Source organism: Anolis sagrei, chromosome 2, assembly GCF_037176765.1.
Source record: "Anolis sagrei isolate rAnoSag1 chromosome 2, rAnoSag1.mat, whole genome shotgun sequence".
Lineage (NCBI taxonomy): Eukaryota > Metazoa > Chordata > Lepidosauria > Squamata > Dactyloidae > Anolis > Anolis sagrei.
The window spans coordinates 65,007,672-65,029,070 of record NC_090022.1 but is presented as its reverse complement, the minus strand read 5'-3'; the positions used below and the strand labels follow the sequence as shown (position 1 = coordinate 65,029,070).

The 21,399-nt window shown below is 39.1% G+C and overlaps 1 protein-coding gene and 1 long non-coding RNA gene across 4 annotated transcripts in view; one reads left to right on the top strand and one right to left on the bottom strand.

Moving 5' to 3' along the window:
- Positions 1–1,986: 1,986 nt before the first annotated feature.
- Positions 1,987–19,797, top strand: LOC137096039 (uncharacterized). The gene is made up of 3 exons (XR_010909155.1): positions 1,987–2,020; positions 6,633–6,681; positions 19,638–19,797. It is a non-coding gene; the product is annotated as an uncharacterized lncRNA (long non-coding RNA).
- The window catches only part of TAMM41 (TAM41 mitochondrial translocator assembly and maintenance homolog), a 30,229-nt gene continuing 17,423 nt past the window's right edge, over positions 8,594–21,399 (bottom strand). For 2 of the 3 annotated variants that reach the window (XM_060765942.2, XM_067463575.1), the window contains 3 exons: positions 18,392–18,557; positions 15,236–15,298; positions 8,594–9,692 (listed from right to left, as the gene is read on the bottom strand). In XM_060765942.2, coding sequence (XP_060621925.2) covers positions 9,619–9,692; positions 15,236–15,298; positions 18,392–18,557 — 303 coding nt within the window. In that variant the 3' untranslated portion in view covers positions 8,594–9,618. Of the gene's footprint in view, positions 9,693–15,235; positions 15,299–18,391; positions 18,558–21,399 lie in introns of those variants that run through there. The other variant, XM_060765943.2, reaches the window with a different exon arrangement.

Here is a 21,399-nt window from a genome sequence, read left to right as displayed (position 1 = left end):
GTAGCAAGCGTTCAATAAAATTGAACCAGAATAATGCTTTTTAAGTTGTCGACCACTTTGGGTCCCAATTCTAAGGAGGGAAGCATACTATAAATAATTTTTGTAATACTGTAAGAATTGTGGCCCTACACATATTGTAACCAGGCAGGCTTAGCCAACCTAATCAGTGAGGAATCATGTGAGTCAAAGGCCAGCAACATCTGGAAGGCTCTCTTTGGTTACCCCCTGCTTTAAATCTTTATCATGTTTAACCCCAAAGCAAGCAGGTGCTGAGAAGATTGCATCACACCAGTTCGTTGAAGCACATGTTTTCATAGGCAGCTCTTTCATTATGTTAGGTGCGATCCATGCGATGATTAATTCCACCAACATGGTCTCATTGAGCAGCTTATGTAGCTTATAGTAGAGGTCACAGAGCACAGAGTGCCAGCCTCTTCCCTTGCAAAGTAAGGTAATAGGGCAGTAGCCCTGACACAGTCAGCAAAAGGATACTCACACAAAAGGAGGTCATATGTCAGATCCGTTTTGATCTTGCATTCAATGACAACTATAAGCTTGAAGTAGCCAAGCAATGCATTGTAGACGGGAGTCCAAAACATGAAGGTCCATTGACTCCTTCTTTGCAAAGACTGAATATATGGTAAATGTAATGCCTCTGCATATAGAGAGAAAATGAAACCTAACCAGCATTATTATTATTAGGTAGGAATTTGAATCCAGGACTCTTGCAACTAGGGTTTCCCCCCGCTTTACACCATACAATATTTTTCAGGCTATGCTAATAATGAAAGTGCCGCTTTCCAAATATCTGACCTAGCTTGAACTGATGTTGTTGTAGCACTATGATGAGTATATCATTAGTGTCTAGACAACATATTTGAGAGCTTCTGTCAGAAATGGATTAACCTACAATCACCACCTTTCTTTCTTCCAGGTAGTAACTAAATCTGGGAGCAAATGGCTGTGATTCCCTTTTGTGGAGGGGTCAGATAGTCAACAGATGGGACTGGGTACTTATGGGACATTGGGACTAACAATCCCAAGGATGCTGGTATGCCAACAATGTCTGGACCCCTTGTTGCTGAAAATGTCAGATTGTTGTGGTGAGGCAAAGGCATGAAGTGTCAGGAACTATTCATGAAAAGCTACACTAAAACTGAGTCTAAATGGAAATTAATATGAGGGAAATCCAGCATTTTGCTCCAGTTCACTCTGACCAGAAGGCTTTGGAATTTTCAGACCATGCTGGAGGAAACCCTTTTCTGACATTTTCAATATCTGATGCCTGAGAGCTCCAAATATGCAATTCAAATAAATGTGCCAACACTAGTATTTATTTGGCTTACTCACAGCCTTTCTTCCCCAAACAGCTGACAAATAGATTAAAAACAGGTACAGGTTTGAACACAAAATACCATGGTGTTGAACACAAATAATTGAGGAATGATCCAATAAACGCTGACCGATTAAAAAGTATGGCACCCACCCATTAAAAGCCCCCCCTTTTCCTCCAAATCCCATTAGCCACATGTTGCTATGGAAGGGCCACAGGTTCCCTTTTCCAAAACCTACGGAAGCAGCTGTCTATCACTGTATCTTGTGGCAGTGAATTCCATACATTATATGATGCATTAATATACTTGTTTCTACCAAAAGGGGATCATTTTGAATCCAATATTACTTGTTTCAGTGATGGGGAAATATATCATATGCTTAAACATCTCATCCCCTATTTTATTTTGCTATACTCTTTCTTTCACTATATATTAGGCAATAAATGTTGGGTGTGCTGTTCTTTAGCCACAGTCCAACCCCAGACTAATTGCTCAAATGTTTTGGAATAATACCTAAATGTGAACATCACACAGATTTCTCTTATGGCAGCCATATTTGTCATTTACTTTTTTTTAAAAAAAAGGTTTTCTTAAAATATAGTTCTGGGTGCTACATTTGTAGTCATTTCTAATGCTACTATATTTTCTTTATAGGAAATTGTTCAACACAGCAACCATAAAGTAACGTAAGTATAAGAAAATATTCCCCAAATACCTCTTTGAGATTTTTAAGGAATATTATCATGAGGGAAACCTTCTGCTAAGATGTAAACATTCAAGTTTTGACTTGTTGCCCAGCATAACACCAGTAATGAGGTGCTGAGTTGTGGTTCGGATGGAAGTACATGCACTACTGCACAGAAAACCTGGGACTTCCACCCCACCATAAATATCACATTTCTGTAAAAAAGAGGAAGAGATGGGGGGATCACATGGGATTTGCTTGTTCCATAGCTGCAGCCGATTTATCTGATTTTCAACTTTCCGCAGGTCACAGCCACATAAAAATGTGTGTGAAATCATTTATTTTTAAAAAGAAAAATCCAACACATATAATAAAGTCTGACATTTTGTTGTGCACTGCTGCTGTAGAGGACTTCTGTGGACACCGTGGGCTGCTAAAAGGACAAATGAATGGGCCCTAGGGAAAATCAAGACTAAAATCTCCCTCGAAGCCAAGATGTTTAAACTGAGACTGTTGTACTTTGGACATATCATGGGAAGACATGGCTTATTAGAAAAGACAATTAATGTTTAAGAAGGTAGAAGACGGTAGGAAAAGGGGAAGATTTCCTTCTAGATGGACAGACTCAATCTAAGAAGCCACAACCCCAATTCTGAAAGACTTGAGCAGAGCTGTTGGTTGTATGAGGACCTGCAAGTCTCTCATTCATGGCATCACCATAAATCAAAGTCAACTTGATAGCAGTTAACAACAAAAACGTATGTGTATATTGTGGGAGTTTCTAAACTTTGATCCTCTATATGTTTTAGGATTCAGCTCCCAAAATTACTCACTTTTGGCCAAGCCAGCTAAGACTTCTGGGAGATAAAATCCAAAACACCTGGAGTACCAAAGTTTGGGAACCATTGCTATATTATATTTACCAGGTCTGAATGGTTCGAAGGCATAAATCTCACACAGTGGGATTAGCTGATAGCCCACAGCTACATGAAGATAAACACTGCATGTGTTACACTTGTGCCACAGATACGAGTTCTTGTATATGAAGATCTGAGTACGTATGGGCACTGTGATGGGGACATTAGGAAGAATGAGATATTTAGGTGCACTTAAATATCTCTAAGTCCTTGCTGTGTGCTGGAAGTACAATTTTAAGCTTACAATAACTTTAAATGATGGCTCATGCAGACAGCAGTATTCCAGAAACAAGTTATGGAAAGGCCACAATACAATATACACAAGAGAGCACTCACTCCATGGCAAACTATGCCTGGTAGCCAATGTTCTTTTGAAGCACTTTCGTTTTATCCTGTAGTACCAGCTGATATCCCTTGTCAATATAGCTGACTAAGTCGTGAAGTAGTGAAGCGCTGTATTGGCACAAACAACACATTTAAAACAGGAGCCTGGAGCTGAGTTTCAGGTTCTGATTATCTAAATATAGCATTGCGATATTTGAGGGGTCAGATGTCTAACATCCTGGATTAACACTCTATGCAATTATGCCTCATACATTGCTTCAAGGGGAAAAATACGATGGGGAACTGAGCAGGTGGAGATCGATAAATCTTCAAAGTTTCCCTCCTTTCCAAAGCAGTTGGATAATTCTATATTATCCCATGCACTGTGTGTTAAACAGAATTAATCCTAGTTTATCTATGTTATACTGATCACCAGGAGTAAATACCAAAATATACAGAAGGGATTAGTGGGGCATAAGATCCCATAAATGCATGATATTAAATATTTATTTAACATCATGGGTTTCTGTGTGTATATTAAACATTTGTTACAACATTTGATAAACTTTAATTCAACAAACCACACAAATCCTTAAGCAAAATTTCTTCTCACATTTGTTGAGAAGGAAATTGGGCTCTTTGAGATGCTTTCCTTTTTCGGTGTAAGGGAGACTACTTAACAGGGTATTTTCCCATTAAGAAAATGAAAAGGAGGAGCAGCTCCCGACAGGAACAGCTTCAGCTCATGATTCATTCATGGCTCAGTGCCAAAACTGTAGACTCCAGAGGAAAGGTGCCCTGCTTTTTAAAAACCACAAAGACATGAATGATTTACTGAGGACTGAAAGAAAAGGCTTTCAAGATTGTCCTGACTAAAGGGGAAACTTTCTGAAGTCCTGACCCTTGAAAAATTTACAGTGCAAGTCATAAACAGTTGGAATAAGTTAGCCTGGCCTCTCCAACCCATTAATCAGGGTGCGATTTCCTCCTTCCCAAGGGTAAAGTAAGAACTAGGGCTTGTTGTTTGTTTGTCTACAAAAACACATTTGCCATAAACAGTATGCAGATGTCTCAGGTACATGACACACGTGGGAGAAATAAAATTATGATTATGGCCAAGTTTTATAATAAAAGCAACACCTGTAATGTGAGAGACCGTGCCATTTGTCTTCCTGGCACTGGCTCTACAAAGAACATCTGCTGCACATAAAAGTGTTTAATTAGCTGTAGCACAGAATGTAACTTTTTTTTGGCCTCCAGAATATTGTGTTCACCCTTGCTCCTCAATCAGGTTCAACATGAAGGCAGACAAATTCTTTATCAAGATCCAGGGTCAACCTCCATGCACCCTCTGATCTGATCATATTTCTTCCAATGTTTGACCTGTATTTTTCATGAGAATGATCTCTCCCCAAGTGGCAACTAAAGTAAATGTTGGAGATTCATTTTTATTGTGATTGGTCACCCTCAAGTGTATATGCTTACCCACGTTGCCTCTCTTATGAAAGTGGATATATGAAGTGTGAGTATGCTTGCATATAAAAATAAACAAGTTTTAATATGTGTATCGGTTCACACTTCAAAAATAAAAATCGATCTATAAATTATTGGGAACCCCTTTGGCACAGTAACCTATGTAGCTACCCAATGACAATAGGGGAGAATATGTGTTATTTAATATCCCAGCATATGTATAGCATCTTTAGTCCATGTTTCATCAACTTGGTTTACTCTTAACTGTATTATGCATGATAAAGTACACTGATAGTCAGAAGTGTCAACAACAGAATAAAGCATAACAACATTCCCATAAAACTGCTTATTAGTTTAGAAATAGGTTTTAGTTTACTGATAAGGAACTTTAAGGGATTTTAAAAATAGCATAAAAATCTAAATACAACATTAATAAGCTATAAAACGAACAACAGAATGGGTCAAAATGCATATCAGCCCTACATACAAATTCACAAAACTGCAGAGGGCATGATGTGAAAAATATAACCTGGGGCACCAAGAAAGAAAGGAGGGGTTAAATTAGTTATTCAAAAAATAATACCTCCACTTCATTTGGATTTCAGTTCCTAGATCTTACAAATTGCATTTCTCTGAGTATGAAACAATAAAGCTCCAATGGCTTTCTTCTGCATGCTTGATTTTTCACTGGTGCAAAGAGATATGCTAGACAAGCCTGGTTGGTGCTCAGGAAATGCTATAATGGGAAGCCTATAGGCGCTTGTACCCAAGTCCGTACAGAAAAAAAATGGGGGGGGGTTTGAAACAATTTTAAGCGAATCATGAAGAGTAGGTCCATAACACAAAACAATTTAAATTATATGATTTATTCTATATTTTTACATAGACTTAACTAAATCAAATTTCTATTTTAGTTGCAAAGTTTTAAGTCTTTAAAAAAAACATGAAAATGACTCCTAATCAGTAATTTAGGGTTACAAAAGAATACCACAATGTCTGTTGGAAACAATTGAAAATTCTCAATACATTTTGACAGAAATACACTCCAGCAGACAAGTCCAAGTGCAAGTCCATTCAGTCTCTCTTGCCCCATTGTGCTTATGTATGTTTTCAAATGTTTAAGAGTTGAAAACCATCTTTCATTTGTAGCTGTTGACACTGGAGATGTTGTAGAAATCTGTGGAAGTTCCTTCACATTTGGAAAAAAGCTGTCTATCAAAGACAAAATAAGTTTCCAGTGCATTTGATGGTTTTTCTGCAGGTGTAATCTTTTTCTATTTTCTACACCACTGGTAAAAATTTTCAATCAGTGTGTCAGTATTTTGAAGGCATTCATTGTAAAGTTCTGTGCACTTGTTCAAGTTGGATTTTAAATGGCCGCAATTAATAGGAAGGAACACTTACAGTTCTTAAACTACTTCCCTGTGCTTTGTAAACCTTTCTTGAGGCTGACTGCAGAAAAAGTCCAGAAATGGCATGTACACATTTTGCCTATAATATTCAATTGGTGTTGGTGAAGTTGCTTGAATGTTGCTTACACAAGTCTGCCTTGAACAGATGTGAGGAACCCTAACTTCTCCACCCATAGACTCCACCACTGATCTTGCTGTGTCAAAGATCTCCTGAAATTCTTTCACAGATTCTGTGCCCATCTTTTTCTGAGACTGTCAACATGTTGCAGACTACCAAAAATGTCCATATCTACTCTTCGTAATGTTTTGCTATGCTGAAGGGATGATGACAGAAGCTTTCTTAGGATGTGTATAGTTACTACAAATTCAGTCATGTGGATCACTAGGACATCTAGAAATTGCAATTTTCCTTCATTTTATTTTTCCATGGAGTTTGGGTGGATGTTGTTGAGGTGGTCCAGAAACTGGTTTAGTTCTTCTTTTCCAGGGCTCCAAATGGTGAAGGTGTCATCCACAAATCTGAACCATAAGTAAAGGTAAGGGTTTTCCCCTGACATTAAGTCTAGTCATGTTCGACTTGAAGGTTGGTGCTCATCTCCCTTTCTAAGCCGAAGAGCCGGTGTCCCTAAACACCTCCAAAGTCATGTGACTAGCATGACTGCATGGAGTGCCGTTACCTTCCTGCCTATTAATCTTCTCACATTTGCATGTTTTCAAACTGCTAGGTTAGCAGAAGCTGGGGCTAACAGCGGGAGCTCACACTGCTCCCTGGATTCGAACCTGCGACCTTTCAGTCAACAAGTTCAGCAGCTCAGTGGTTTAACCCACTGCACCACTGGGGGCTCCTGAACCATATAGTTAGCTTTTTTGTTGCTGTTTCTAGGATTGTTTTTCAAAGTGTTCCATGTAGAAATTTGCTATGATGACCGGGCTGAGAGGCCTCCCCATGGCTACTCGATCTTTCTGTTCATAGAATTCATTGTCCCACTGGAAGTAGCTTGTGGTGAGGCAATAGTGAAACAGGACTGTGATGTCTTCTGGGAAATTCTGGTTGATTAGTGTGATGGTATCTGCTACCAGGACCTTGGTAAATAGAGACACCACATCAAAGTTGATCAGTTTGTCATTGGTGTTGAGTTAGATGTCGTAGTCATCTGCAAACCAAATCAACAATTGGGTCACACAGTTTACAGAAAACGTACACATACAGATAGATACCTAGTACAAACTCCAACCACAACCTAAGAAAAAAAAAGAAGCAGACAGTGCAAAAAGAATCTGTGAACCTCACTTCCTCCAAGGTGACCTAAACTACCTAAACTGGGCTCTACTGACCAATGGATACTCCAACACAGACATCAGAAGAGCTGCAAGACCAAGAACAAGTAAATAAAGAACAACACTCAAAAAACGGGCATTCCAGGCAGGAAACTATGAGGGCCAGCTAATACCTCCCAATAAAAGGATTTCCCCCAGACAGAAGGCAACCAGGCTTCGAAGCTGCAAGGCTGTTCAATGCTAATCAAGCTGGCCATCTGCAACATTCACACTTGCCTCAAACAGACATGAGTTCTTTCTCCCACCCTGGACATTCCACAGCTATATAAACCCGATTTGCCTAATTGTCAACAGACCTCACCACCTCTGAGGATGCCTGCCATATATGTGGGTGAAACATCAGGAGAGAATGCTTCTGGAACATGACCACACAGCCTGGAAAACTCACAGCAACCCAGTGATTCTGGCCATGAAAGCCTTTGACAGTACAGAGAGAGAAGAGTCTGCTGATGGAAGAACCTAATAGTATTTTGTGGAACTGCATAGGATTAAAAAGTTCAGAGTTTGATGTGTAATGTAATTATGTATTCGTATAATAAATGTTGGCCTTTATTCTTATTATCGTATAATAAATGTTGGCTGGACTGACCTTGAGGGAGCTGGGGGTGGTAACGGCCGACAGGGAGCTCTGGCGTGGGCTGGTCCATGAGGTCACGAAGAGTCGGAGACGACTGAACGAATGAACAACAACAACATAATAAATGTACACTTGTGTATCCTTTTTTTTACAACCTTGTGTGGCTGTTCCTGTTAAGTTTTAGTGCTAGAATCTTCTACATCCTAATATCATTTGAAATTATAATTCAGCCTCCCTAAAGATGGCAATATAGGAGAATTTATTCTACCATAGCACATTTCTAAGTCAAACGGAGAATGTTGAGTAAAGAATGATCAGTTAGACTACAACCAAGCTAAAAGGAATTGTGAAGCTATTTATCATGGTGTAACTTTTTAGAAGATAACTTTCCTATTTCTCTGGCTCAGACTTACAATGTCCGTTGTGCCACTTCTCTTTACATTCAACTACCACCAGCAGAAAAGCCCTAAAACACATCTTGCTGGCATTGCTCATCTTACTGTAGTGAACATCTATGTAAATAAAAACATCTATTGAGGAAAACAGCTTTATTGTGGGAGGAGAGCATGCAATGGACAAGAAATAGCCAAGAGAAACAAATCAAAACATCCTCATTGAAACTATGTATATATTGGGATAACTGCCATTATTTGAATCTCCTTTTAATAAAAAAGGTGCCACACAGATAGCTATATGTCTTTTGTTGGAGAGTTGGCTACATCAGCTTTGAACAAATAAACAAATGTTTTCCTTTGGGAGGCAGTAAATTTGGGGTGCTGATGAATGAAAGCAGCCTACAACAAGAAAACAGACCCCTGGTTTTAACCACAGGCTGACATTAAAAGCCCTCTGAAGTGGCAATATCCCAAAACCTTTTAATTATGCATCTACACATAACCCATACACACATGATTGGACCCAGAAGCTCAGCTATAACCCGGCCTTGTTTTGAAATATGACCCACTCACCAATATTTGGCTGTGAATTATGCTGCTGTCAGCTATGTCTTAAAAACAAAACAGCTGACCTTTTTGCAATGTTACTTGACACAACGCTCTGCATAGCAGAGAACGACAAGGAAAAGCACTTAGTCCAGCCATTCCGTTTTTCTTGAAGTTGTACGAGTAGACCATAAAGAGCTTTTGGTGAAGACAAAGATGAAATAATAGTCACTTGCAGAAGAACTAATACAAAAACAGTTATCAGGGAGAATTCAAAAATTTCAGAATGGGTGATAAAGGATATTCTGAAGGACTTAAAAGCCATAATTACATACACAACACACATTTAAAACCAGTTTACTCTGGAAAGGCGGAGAAGAGACTGTTCTAACAGGCATGGAGGGGAAACCCCTTTCCAGATATTCTTTGAGGAAGCAGCAAATGAAGATCTCTGTTTATCTTCTCTGCAAGCCTGTCCGTGTATAAATAGCACAAACAAGTTTCTGCAGATTCTAAATTTTCCAAGGCAAGGTGATGCAACTTCCTGTAGAATTGGAATAACCTTTATCCACAAGAAGATCAGCTGATTTCTTTGAAGAAGTCCAAACCCACAGTCATCACCTCCTTCTTAGCCATCCTTTTGTCATTTTGTAGAGTTTCTTCAAGCTGTAAGTCACCGACTTTTTCACTCCTTGAAGATAAAAAAAGCAATAGAGAAGTTTGAAGAACAAATGATGTAGCATTTAACATAGCATGACATAGTCCTTTACATTCAGAGGCAAGTAGTCTTTGCTTCATCCTAGCCATGCCAGTTTGCAAAAAATTTCAGATATAGACAGACATTTGTGTCTTTACGTGGTCACTACTGACACTGCTGTGCAACAGAGTCAAGAATCACCAGACTTTCACTTTAAATGGCCATTTCTATTGTATTCTTCTTAGCTTGCAAGCTGTTGGTTTTTCCACCTTTAAATTTATCTACAATTTAAACTCATACTTTACTAATGTTATGATTGTCTTGCTTTTAAATGCTTTTCCTCCCCCCAACTCACTTTAGTCTGTGCTTTTATAAAGGTTATTACAATGGAGAAGCAGGATTAAATAATTTTCTCACACTTTCCCCACAAGAACAAATTTTACAATTAAAAAGGTAGAAACATAGCAATGATACCATTTCAGATGATTCTGAAGTTCCGATCAGCTGCTGTAATGAACGGTTATATTACACTATAGTTGAGAATCTAAGCTTGGAATCTGCCCATATTTTCCCACTGAAATATGAATATCCTCTATGCACTTAGGTGAAGACATAGGCAGAAGGAAATTCAAGAGTTTCTACTTGAAACATAATGAGATGAAGTCAAGGTATATTTCCTCTATCCACCATAGTGTACTGCATCCACAGATGTCATAATTCTGGTGATGACTCCAAAGTATCAACAACCAAATTAAAATGGGTTTGCATACAACTGCCAGTTGTTTAAGGTATATAACCTTCACCTATGTTATGTGGTGGTCCATGGACCAATGCCAATCTCTGAGCCACTGGCTGCTGCTCCTTGGCAAATTTCCATGAAGCAAGTGTAACCAATAGACACAAATATGTTATGAGTCACTGGCACACTGAGAAAAGGGTTGCCAGCCTCTCATATTATTATATGTTGGCAGCACTGCTCTAAATACAAATTTATACCTATATCAATTCCCTTTTATTTATTTGAAGACTATTTTCAAAGAAACAGTGTATATAATCAGTACCTCAGCATTTAAAACTATTGTCAAGCACACTGATAATCTTACAAAGGGCATTTTAAAAAATATATGTTCTATGTCATTGTAGTAATGCTGTTCTACTTTTGAAAGTAAAGAGTTTGATTGCGCATTTAAATTATATAGTAGTAACAACATTTTCCTTGTGTAGCCCAAAATGGCATCAATCAGATACAAGAACACAGGGAACTCCCAGATTTGTGGACTTTAAAAAACGTTTGGGGAAAAAATACAAAGTGAACATCACAGCCCAGTGACGGCTGAATATGTTCAGTGGGGTACTGTGTGCTCATGGACTGTCCAGAAAGGCAGAAAACAAGAGTCTCCGATGTAAAGGAATGTTGCATCTTGGAAGAGGACAAGAGAACTCACTGCCACGGAGTGTGGTGGAGGTTCCTTCTTTAGAAGCCTTTAAACAGAGGCTGGATGGCCATCTGTCAGGGGTGATTTGAATGCAATATTCCTGCTTCTTGGCAGGGGGTTGGACTGGATGGCCCATGAGGTCTCTTCCAACTCTTTGATTCTATGATTCTATGAAAGTTTTCTCCAGATCAGTTATCATAAGTACATTTTGTTGCCTAGCTCATTTCTAGTTGAGATTACTGGCTAATGTTTTCTGGGCAACACTATAAAGCCATTTTGGGTTGTGAGTTAAGATCATGGGTACAACACTTAAGTACTTCTCTTATGTTTATGTGGCAAGTTATGTAGTATTGGAAGTCACACATTGTTTATGGAGCTTGTTTCCTGTGGCAGTGGACTGGGTCTAAAATATTGGTTGACAAAAGAAAAAGGGGATCCACCCACAAGTATGAGGCTCTTGTATAATTTATGCATCAGCCACACATAACCCAAATCAGAATTATTTTTCCAGAATTATATAATATATTCTTTAAAATAAAATATCCTTAAAATGATATTAGTATTTTTATTAAAATAGTAATACAACATACATTTTAGTTGCTTACAGTAATAATGTAGGAACTTCTATTATATTTTAAAACTACAAAAGTTTATTAAAATATATAACATATTGTATAATGTGGACACCCTGGCCAGTCCACCACTCTCCCCTTTTAAGGCTGCAATATCATTTCATCACTAATTGCAAGCATATCTTCAGCAGAGGAATATAGTCCGGCATACAGCCCATGCATGAAAGTATATGTTTGTAATCCACACTTGGTTCTTAAACCAAGCATATACTTTTTGTTTTAAAGGTGAAGTAAAGATAAAGGTTTCCCCTTGACATCAAGTCTAGTCATGTCCGTCTCTGGGGGGTAGTGCTCATCTCCATTTCTAAGACAAAGAGGCAGCGATGTCCATAGACGCCTCCAAGGTCATGCATGGAGTGCCGTTACCTTCCTGCTGAAGTGGTACCTATTAATCTACTAACATTGTCATGTTATCAAACTGCTGGTTAGCAGAAGCTGGGGCTAATGGTAGGAGCTCACTCCGCTTCCTGGAATTGAACTGCTGACCTTTTGGTCAGCAAGTTCAGCAGATCAAGCTGAAATGTCAAAGAAGGATTTGAATGGAGCTTCTTCAGAGTGACTCCTAAATTCACCCATCCCCGCAAATTAAAAGAACTTGTCATGATGGCGGTGCTGATGACAAAGAAACAAGCACGATAAAAACATGCATTGTTTTATATCATAAACATCCAAATGCAAAAAGCATGTCATGTAGCTGATAGGGTAGGTTCAATTGTAAAAATAAAAATGGAGGTGGTAGAATTTCAAGAAGTTGCCGGTTCCCATTAACCTTAATATTAATAATAGGCCGTTCTTAAGTCACTCTTAACCCTTCTCTTTTTCTCACCTGCATATTCTAGCAAGTGACAAGAGAGGGCAAAGGCTACATACAGACCAAAGCTACCACAGATCAAATAAGAAGAAATGCTTTTAAGACTAGATATTTCCTAAATCTTGTTCCTGTGAGTTACTAACATGATTCTAGGACTTGGTAGACACCCTACCATTTCTACAAATAAAATACCAGATATCTGTATTTTCCTCCCCGCTTTCATCATTATTCAGGGATATGAAAAAGAATCAACATTTAGAACTAAACAGAAAAGCATATTTTTAGCAGAAAGCTACTGCAAATATAACCAAGGATGTTTTTATTTTGCATAAGATGGATGAGAGAGAGAGGGAAAGTGAGGAAGGGGGGATGGGAGAGTTCTTTGAAACAGCTAAATATAAAACTTTTCAAAGTCTTACATCCCAGAAGACCATTAGGCCAAGCGGAAAAATAAATCAATGGATGGTGCCACTTCTAATAGAAACCAGACCAGAAGTTTTTGCCACAGATTGGAGAAAACATACAGGCTCCTTTCTTTGAAAACTGAATTGGGCATCTGACAGTGAAGAAAAATACAGGATTCACACTAGTTGAAAACCACACTGGCCGAGAAAGATGAAGGGAAATCCTGTTAGAAGCCTGACGATCTTTGTTGTGCTTTCTGCCGAGTATTGTTTGCAAACAGTACAGAACATGCCAGCTACGTAATGATTACCATCTAGGCTCTAACTGTCTAGCAGATGGTCAACAGCATTCTTGAACTTAACAAGGACTATTTTACCTGCAATTCAACACATGATAGCCAAACTGTTTATAAAATACAGGCTTTACATTGAAACAAGTCACTGTTAAAATTGTAGCATGTGTGTTCACCAACATTTGATGTTGACAACACATACAGATTCTAGAAGTTGAATGTATTGTGAATGACTGCAGCAAGGAGAGAGGAGGAGGGGAAGATGAAAGGCAAGTTGTTAATGCAAAGTCTGGCTTTAAGATTCTGCCCCAAGCCTGCCATTAAAATTTGAATAAAGTCTGCATGGGAAAGAGGAAAAAGGGCGTAGAAGATGGGTGGATAACACAGCACAATAAATAATACTCATGCAAGCCTGTGCTAGTTCAAAGAGTCATTTGGAGAACTACAGTTGTAACAGGAGAAGGATGGCTGGGTAGTTAAACCAGTATCCTCGCATGCAGCTGATTATATGAAAAACACCCGCTCAGCAATCAAACCTATTTCCAAGGCCTCTCTTGGGCTGCTACCATCAATGCACTTCATGCAGGGAGCCCATAAACCTATCCAGTCATAAATTAGAATGCGTTAACAGCCCAGAGTCAAGACATGCAGGGATTGCTACCAACTCAACTATTTAAAATGGATGGCAATGCTGGAGCAACTAGCCTCTAAAACAGCCTATAATATATTTAGTCTGAAGACAAGATGACACAGTGCATCTACACTGTAGAATTAACACAGTTTGACACCACTTTCACTGCAGTGGCTCAAGAAAATCAAAGGAGTTGTAATTTTACAAGGTCTTCAGCTTTTCTGCCAAATAGTGCTGGTGCCTTACCAAACTTCCATGATCTTAGTATTGAGCTAAGGCAATTAAAGTGATGTCAGATTGAATTAATACTATTTATTTTTAAAATTTATTTACCTTATTTATATCCTGCCTTTCTCCACCCTGAAGGGGACTCAAGACGGCTTACATATTGCACCTCCGCGGTGCCTTAAAACATACAATGTTAACTTAAAATAACCAGAATTAAAATTAATACATAATAATATAATTAAAATACATTCAATGTAATGTACTACAATGTAGATGAACCCTTGCAGGTAACATGACAGCAACCTTTCACTATTGAAAGGGATGCCAGGTAGAATATGGAAAGAACTTGTTTTCTTCTGCTCCGGAGACTAGAAACAATAGAATCAAATTAAAAGAAAACACGTCTCCACCCAGACATTGCCTAACTCACAGTTTATGAGGCAGGAAAGTGTGCTGCACGGACACCTGCGTTCATATTGCCCCAACTGACTGAAGAGATCAGTTGCGCTGCTATCAATGTGGCAAACACACCTGTCACTATAAAATGTAAATGGGCTCCAATTTTGAGCTGCTGGAGGAGGTTTGAAAGACCAACATTTTAACAAAGTGAAACAGGCTTCTAAATGAATTAAACTAGAGTTGTGTATTATTATTATTATTATTACTACTACTACTATTATTACTACTAACACTGACTGCTTGTTTAAATACTCGGAAGCACAGTTTAACTTTGCAATGCACTGTTGAGCCCGTTGTAAACCCTGGCAGCCACCAGCTCAACTGGAGAAGAGGACAGTGCAGCTTTGTTAGATTGAGAGCAAGATAAAGGTTTGCCAGAGTGATTAGAAGGGACGCTCTCAATGGCAGACAAGGATCCCTTGCAGAGGGCTTTGGAGGCAGCAGCTGTCAAACCGCTTTCCACGCTTTCTGAACCTAACAAGGGTGCCAGTTATTAAAGCGCTTGAATCAACAAGCCCTCTTGTTGATTTCATGCCATCTGCAGCTTTTGATTATATAAGATCATTACTATTAATTTTGATTAATTTGCCTTCCTTGACTGTAAGCCTGACCAAGAAAGCATAGCACCACACGCTCTTCTTACCAGCTGTTAGGGCAGTTTTAGCAGTCTGAATTAGGCTGGACGATCGCACAATTCCTGAAATGCCTGAAGGGAAAGAGAAGGAGAGGAAGAATAAACAAAAACAGATGCTATGCATAGTATCATTTTATTATTTTTTCCCCAAAGGGTTAAAAGTTAAAGCTTTCCCCACCTCCAGTAACACAATAAACGCAGCATGGAAGCATACCTTGGCAGTTGTTCTAAAATAAATACTTGTTTGCTTTTCTCAGCTAGATAGCTTCATTCCAATGCTTTTTAATATATGCAACACAGACTGCATTGCAAGACATTCTGGGGGCTGTTCCACTATACAGAGACAAATGTGGGGCTTTTATACTGAATGTACCCTTCAAGAGGAAGCTGCTGGCTAATGGCTATTCCTGGTACAGCTCTTAGACCTATCTTATCATTCTTGTATTTAAGGATTTCTGGATGTTCCTTCAACTAGATGGATACTAGAGTAGGGTGTAACACTAAAAACATGTGATAAATTTTTTTGCAACATACCACATCACGCTTCAGATAAACAACAAAAGAGGCAGCATCCCATATAGCTACAACTGCAGACAGAGGCAATCATAAAACCAATTTAAAATGCCTGAGCAAATAAAAATGTCTTGACATGGAGCCAAAGGGGTATCAAAACTGGTACTAAGTTGAACTTCTCTAAAGAGTGGGTGGAAATGTTGGAAAACCACCCTATAAAAGCCACTCTGTGGCCTATAAACATAACATAAAATTATTGACAGTACTTCAAGAACCTCATCCAAAGATCTTAACAGATGGGCAGGGCTATATATGTTGCAGCACGCCTTCACGGTATTTGGCTCATGAGCTGTTTTTAGTGTTTTGAAGGTAAACAATGGCACCTCAAATTGCTCTTAAGAGGCAGATATAGTTCTTCTGATATTTGGTGCAATGTGACTTCATCTAGGCCAGGGCTCCAGCAGCCAAATCCAGCACAAAGTGAAGCCCATGAATCATCTTCAAGGGGAGGCCTGTTGAAGATAAACACTGCAGAAACCCAACCAGGAAGTTATCGGAGTGCAATTTACTGTAGCCAAGCTAATTCTGTCTAGAAATGAACCCAGTTGGCAACTACCCAAGGCTGATAAAAGTTTTTCTACAACATTAAGGATACTTGGGCCTCTGAAGAAAAACCTGAAGCAAGAAACACCTTGTTCTTCCAGGGGACATAGAATAGGCTGATCATCACTGATTCCCTGGAAGCCAAGATTACCTATTCACAATGCCCTTGTTTCATCATGATCCAACATTTTGGACTTCATCCAAACCATTATCACCTCCAGAGAGCAGTTCAGAATCTGCACAGCCTCACAGAACTCCAGCAACCAAGGAGTTCTGGATGCCATTAACCCAATGGAGACACAGTGGGCCCTCCGTACCTACAGGTTCTGTAATCGTGGATTTAACCAACCACAACTTGAAAATATTTGAAAAAAACATTCAAAGAGCAAAAATTTAAATTTTCAGATGAAGACAAGCATTACCATGTTAGCCTAACATTTCCAGTTTCTTGATGCATCTCAGAAAAAATTAAGTTATTTTCCCTTGGAGATGCACTGATCTCAAAATGAGAATTAAAATATACATTCCATTTCCTCAGGTTAAATCAAAAGGACTTAACTAATTGAATCATGGCTATAGTTTCAAGTAACTATAATTTATAACAGCATGTTCATGGAGTAACTGACACTCTTCATAACAGCTTCTTCATTCTCAAACTTCGTTGTTGTCAACTTAGAGTCACCCTAGAAAGAACCTACCACAGGGTTTTCTTGGCAAGATTTGTTCAGAGGAAGCTTTAAAATACAATGTTGATTTAAAAGCAAATAATAAAAGTATTGCAGCACAGTGGGGAAAAACTTCTGGAATAAAAGGCATCTTCATCTGTCAACCCTATCAAGGTGGTTTCTATTTTCTACACATGGGAAATGGAGACTTCAGAAGAGGAACTTCCCGAATTCATTCAACCTGTTTCTGAGTCAACAAGATATACAAGTATATAGATTTTAAATTGCAAATACGGTACGGCATCCATTAGGAATGATTAGCTCTCATTTCTGCCCCAAGGGCCAGGATTTTGCTTAGCAGGCAGTAATTACTGACTAGGAGTCAAAGAACTGTGCAACTATTTCTGCACATCCGTGGCAGTTTGCCCACAAAAGCAAGAACCTTGAGATAAGGAATAGGGAGCTACTTAGCTAGAACGGGTGTGTGGGAAAAACCCGACCAGGCATGCCCAGCCCTGTGACACACCTACTTTGAATTAGTTCTTTAACACAGATGCCAATACTTCACTGGAAATCATCAAGCCTGCATTTCCAGCTGTTTGAGGCAGTCACTCATTTAAGAATGAGGAGTCTCCTCCATCTTCTCTTTTTAAACAAGAATTTTAAAAAATGGTTGAAAAATGTTACAATGGCAAAAGTGATTTAACATATTTAACGTTTTAATTGGGTTGTTGTATGTTTTCTGGGCTGTATGGCCATGTTCCAGAAGCATTCTCTCCTGACGTTTCACCTTCATCTATGGCAGGCATCCTCAGAGGTTGTGAGGTCTGCTGAAAACTAGGAAAATTGGGTTTATATATCTGTGAAATGTCCATGGTGGGAGAAAGAACTCTTGTCTGTTTGATGTAGGTGTGGATGTAGCAATTGGCCACCTTGATTAGCATTTAATGGCCTAGCAGTTTTCAAGGTCTGGCTTCTATCTGCCTGGGGGAATCCTTTGTTGGGAGATGATTAGTTGGTCCTGATTGTTTCTTGTCTAGAATTCCCCTGTTCTTGAGTGTTGTTGTTTATTTACTGTTATGATTTTAGACTTACATTCACACATACTTCAAACAGACAAGAGTTCTTCCACCCTGGACATTCCACAGATATATAAACCCCATTTTCCTAGTTTCCAACACAACCTCTGAGGATGCCTGCCATAGATGCATCAGGAGAGAATGCTTCTGGAACAAGGCCACAAAGCCCAGAAAAAACACAACAACCCAGTGATTCCAGCCGTGAAAGCTTTCGACAAAAACATATTGTTAAATGCTGAAGTCATCCCGACACTGAGTTTTTAACACTCATGTCTGTATTACTTGTTATTCCTTGATAAACCTACCCTGATGTACTACTAATCCACAGTCAGGGTCATGGGCGACTTGCAATAAAATTTCTTCCACATCCCTGTTCTTCCCTGGAGGGTCCACGAGAGACGTTATTTGCTGCTGCAGAGTCCTTGGGAGAGCCATTAGCTGTGCAAACTGACCTTCTGGGCTCTTATCTATCTAAAGACAGAGGGCAAACAATTAACAGAGAATGCCTCTTGTCATTTGGAAACAATGGAAGATTTTAAATATCAGAAGCCAAATTCATCATGGAACTGCTGAACGTTCTGGCTCCATGCAGAAAAGAGGCCAGCACTAAAACACAACTACATACATTAGCAGAAAAGGAAAGATTTATTGCCAGACTATTTGACCATTTATTTTTCAGTACTATACTGTGGCAGCTCTGCAGAGAATCACTGAGGAGTTTTTCACATCACCATTGATTGAGCCTTTTAATCCCTGATGCCAGGGATTCAACCTGAAATTTTCACGTGTTCCGCTACTTAGCAACTGTTCTCCTTACTATTTTCTGTGCATTTTACAATTTATGGGCACACCAAAACATATTTCAGATTTATCCAATACTTCATATTTATTCAAACATCAGAAGTCTCCCTCATGACCCAAGCATTAAAAAAACTCTTCAGATTAAAATGAAAGCCGTAGTGAGGGATGTCGGGGCATACCAGACTCCTACCAGCCCCTTCAAATTGCTTCTAGAAGTTTGATTTTTAACTTGTAACTGCTGTTTTGAAACACTTTACCTTAAAACAGCCAAAACAGCGACTAGAAGAATTTCAGAGTGACTTTTATGCACCATAAATGTCATTTCAGTTCTCACAACCCTATTGATGTGGACCCCCAATCCCCAGCACATATCTACTACACCTTTCCAGAGCCTCCAATATGATTCTATGGTATGTTTGTGGCCCAGGTACTTTCAAAATACAAGGTACACTATTATTAATGGTTTCAGGTGTCCATGTGCGCATGTCTGGGACTGTGTCCCCCATGGATACATAATTGTAATGCATAACCAGGCTGTGGCACAGCTAGTTAGGAGCCAGCTGCATTAAATCACTACTGACCAAGAGGTCATGAGTTCGAAGGGCTGGAGTGAGCACCCGGCCATTAATAGTCTAGCTTGCTGTTGACCTATGCAGCCCAAAAGACAGTATCATCTATCAAATAGAAAATTTAGGTACTGCTTTATGTGAGGCTAATTTAACTAATTTATGATGCCATAAAACCTTTCAGCAACATGCAGAAGAATGAGGAAGTACTCAATCAAAGGATGGTGAAGTAGCAACTCCCCTATGGAAGGAATCGAGCATACCCTCATGGAGCCAGAAAAGCTGGAATGTTAAATTGCCTCTGTCTATATATGTTGCATGTCTAAATGGCATTGAATGTTTGCAATGTGTATGTGCATTATAATCTGCCCTGAGTCTCCTGCGAGGTGAGAAGGGTGGAATATAAATACTGTAAATAATAATAAATAAATAACAACAAAGGGAAGAAGAGTGACGGACAACACCAGTTAATATCCTACTTCAGCCATGGACTCAATTGCTGGCATTAGACAAACTCCATTAGCCTTCAAAATAATAGTGGACAAAACACAAGAGGAGAACATCCAGCTTTTTCTCATCAAGCATTTGCTTGCTCAAAATGGTTCCCTGCATGTTTTCCCAGTGAAGAACACATATATACTGGTATCTAAACAGTAGCTAGAGCTGCCATGGGAAATAGAAAGAAGAGTAATGCTGGATAGGTCTATCTAAATTTCTTATCTGCTGTATAACATCATGTATAAATCTAGAAATTTTAGTCAAAAAAATCAACCCAAATAAACTGAGTTGATTGATCTACTGGTCATTATAAATACAATATCTTAACTCCTATAAAAAGACCATTCCCCTTTTCTGAGTCAAACAGCAAAAGGTGAGAGCTTTGTCCAGGAATTGTCAAACTGTGGCTCTCCAGCTGTCTGGGCCTCCCGGAAGCCCCAGCCAGCTTGTTCACTGGTTAGGAATTTTGGGAACTGGAGGCCCAAACAGCTGGCGGGCCACAGTTTGAGGGTGCCTGGCTTGGTGTATCCCAGGAGAGCCTAAAAGACCTGCCTTACTTTCTCTGCCATGGCGCTACTTGGCCTTTTTGGATGCCTGGGTGGGAAGATGGCATCAGTAGCAGCCAGGGCACTGTCCCCCTGAGATTAATTATGGTATTTTCCCCTTTCTGTAGCCTGACTTACCCATAGGTCATATCAAATAAGCAGTTATGGGCCAAAACCCTGCCTTCAACTTATACATGAGTATACATGGTAACCCAGTTTTGTTTTTCAACAATGGCTAAGGATTCCCAGAAGCAAAACATGGGCTGACTTGCCATTCACGTACAGCATAATTGCTTAATATTGGTGAAGTTAAAAATAGCATTTTTTAATTCACATTTTTTCTGGTTTCATGGGGGTTTCACAATTGGTGTGTAGAGCGACTGAAAATGGAATATATATTCATCAAGACCTCCTGTTTCATAGCACTCATGTTAGCACTCTAGGGTTTGCATGTATAGTGTGTAGATGAGCATCCATGAAAGAGAGAATTAAATCTGTACTAACTCAAGATTTTATAAAACCAGAGACTGCCAAACTCTTTGTGACAAAAACCCAGTTTTGCTTATTGTATTGAAGATATTCAACTGTGTTTCCAAGGCAAATGCAGTTGCCCTGTGAAACTGGTTTACAATATAGAGCTTTAAAAGCCAGAAAGTATACATGTGATACAAAAGTCTTAAAAACAGTAAATAAGTTATCCAACTAAAACGGTATTTTAAGATATTGATTTAGAAAAATGAAAATACAATAGGCCCTCCACTTTTGTATGGAGAATCCTGTGAAAAGAGGTCAGTGAGGGGACCAAATGATTCTCCCTTCTGGATGGAGTCCCACAGCCTAGAAACCATCGATAACAAAAACAATAAATGTATTACCCGCTTCTCCTTGCAAGAAGGTTCTCTT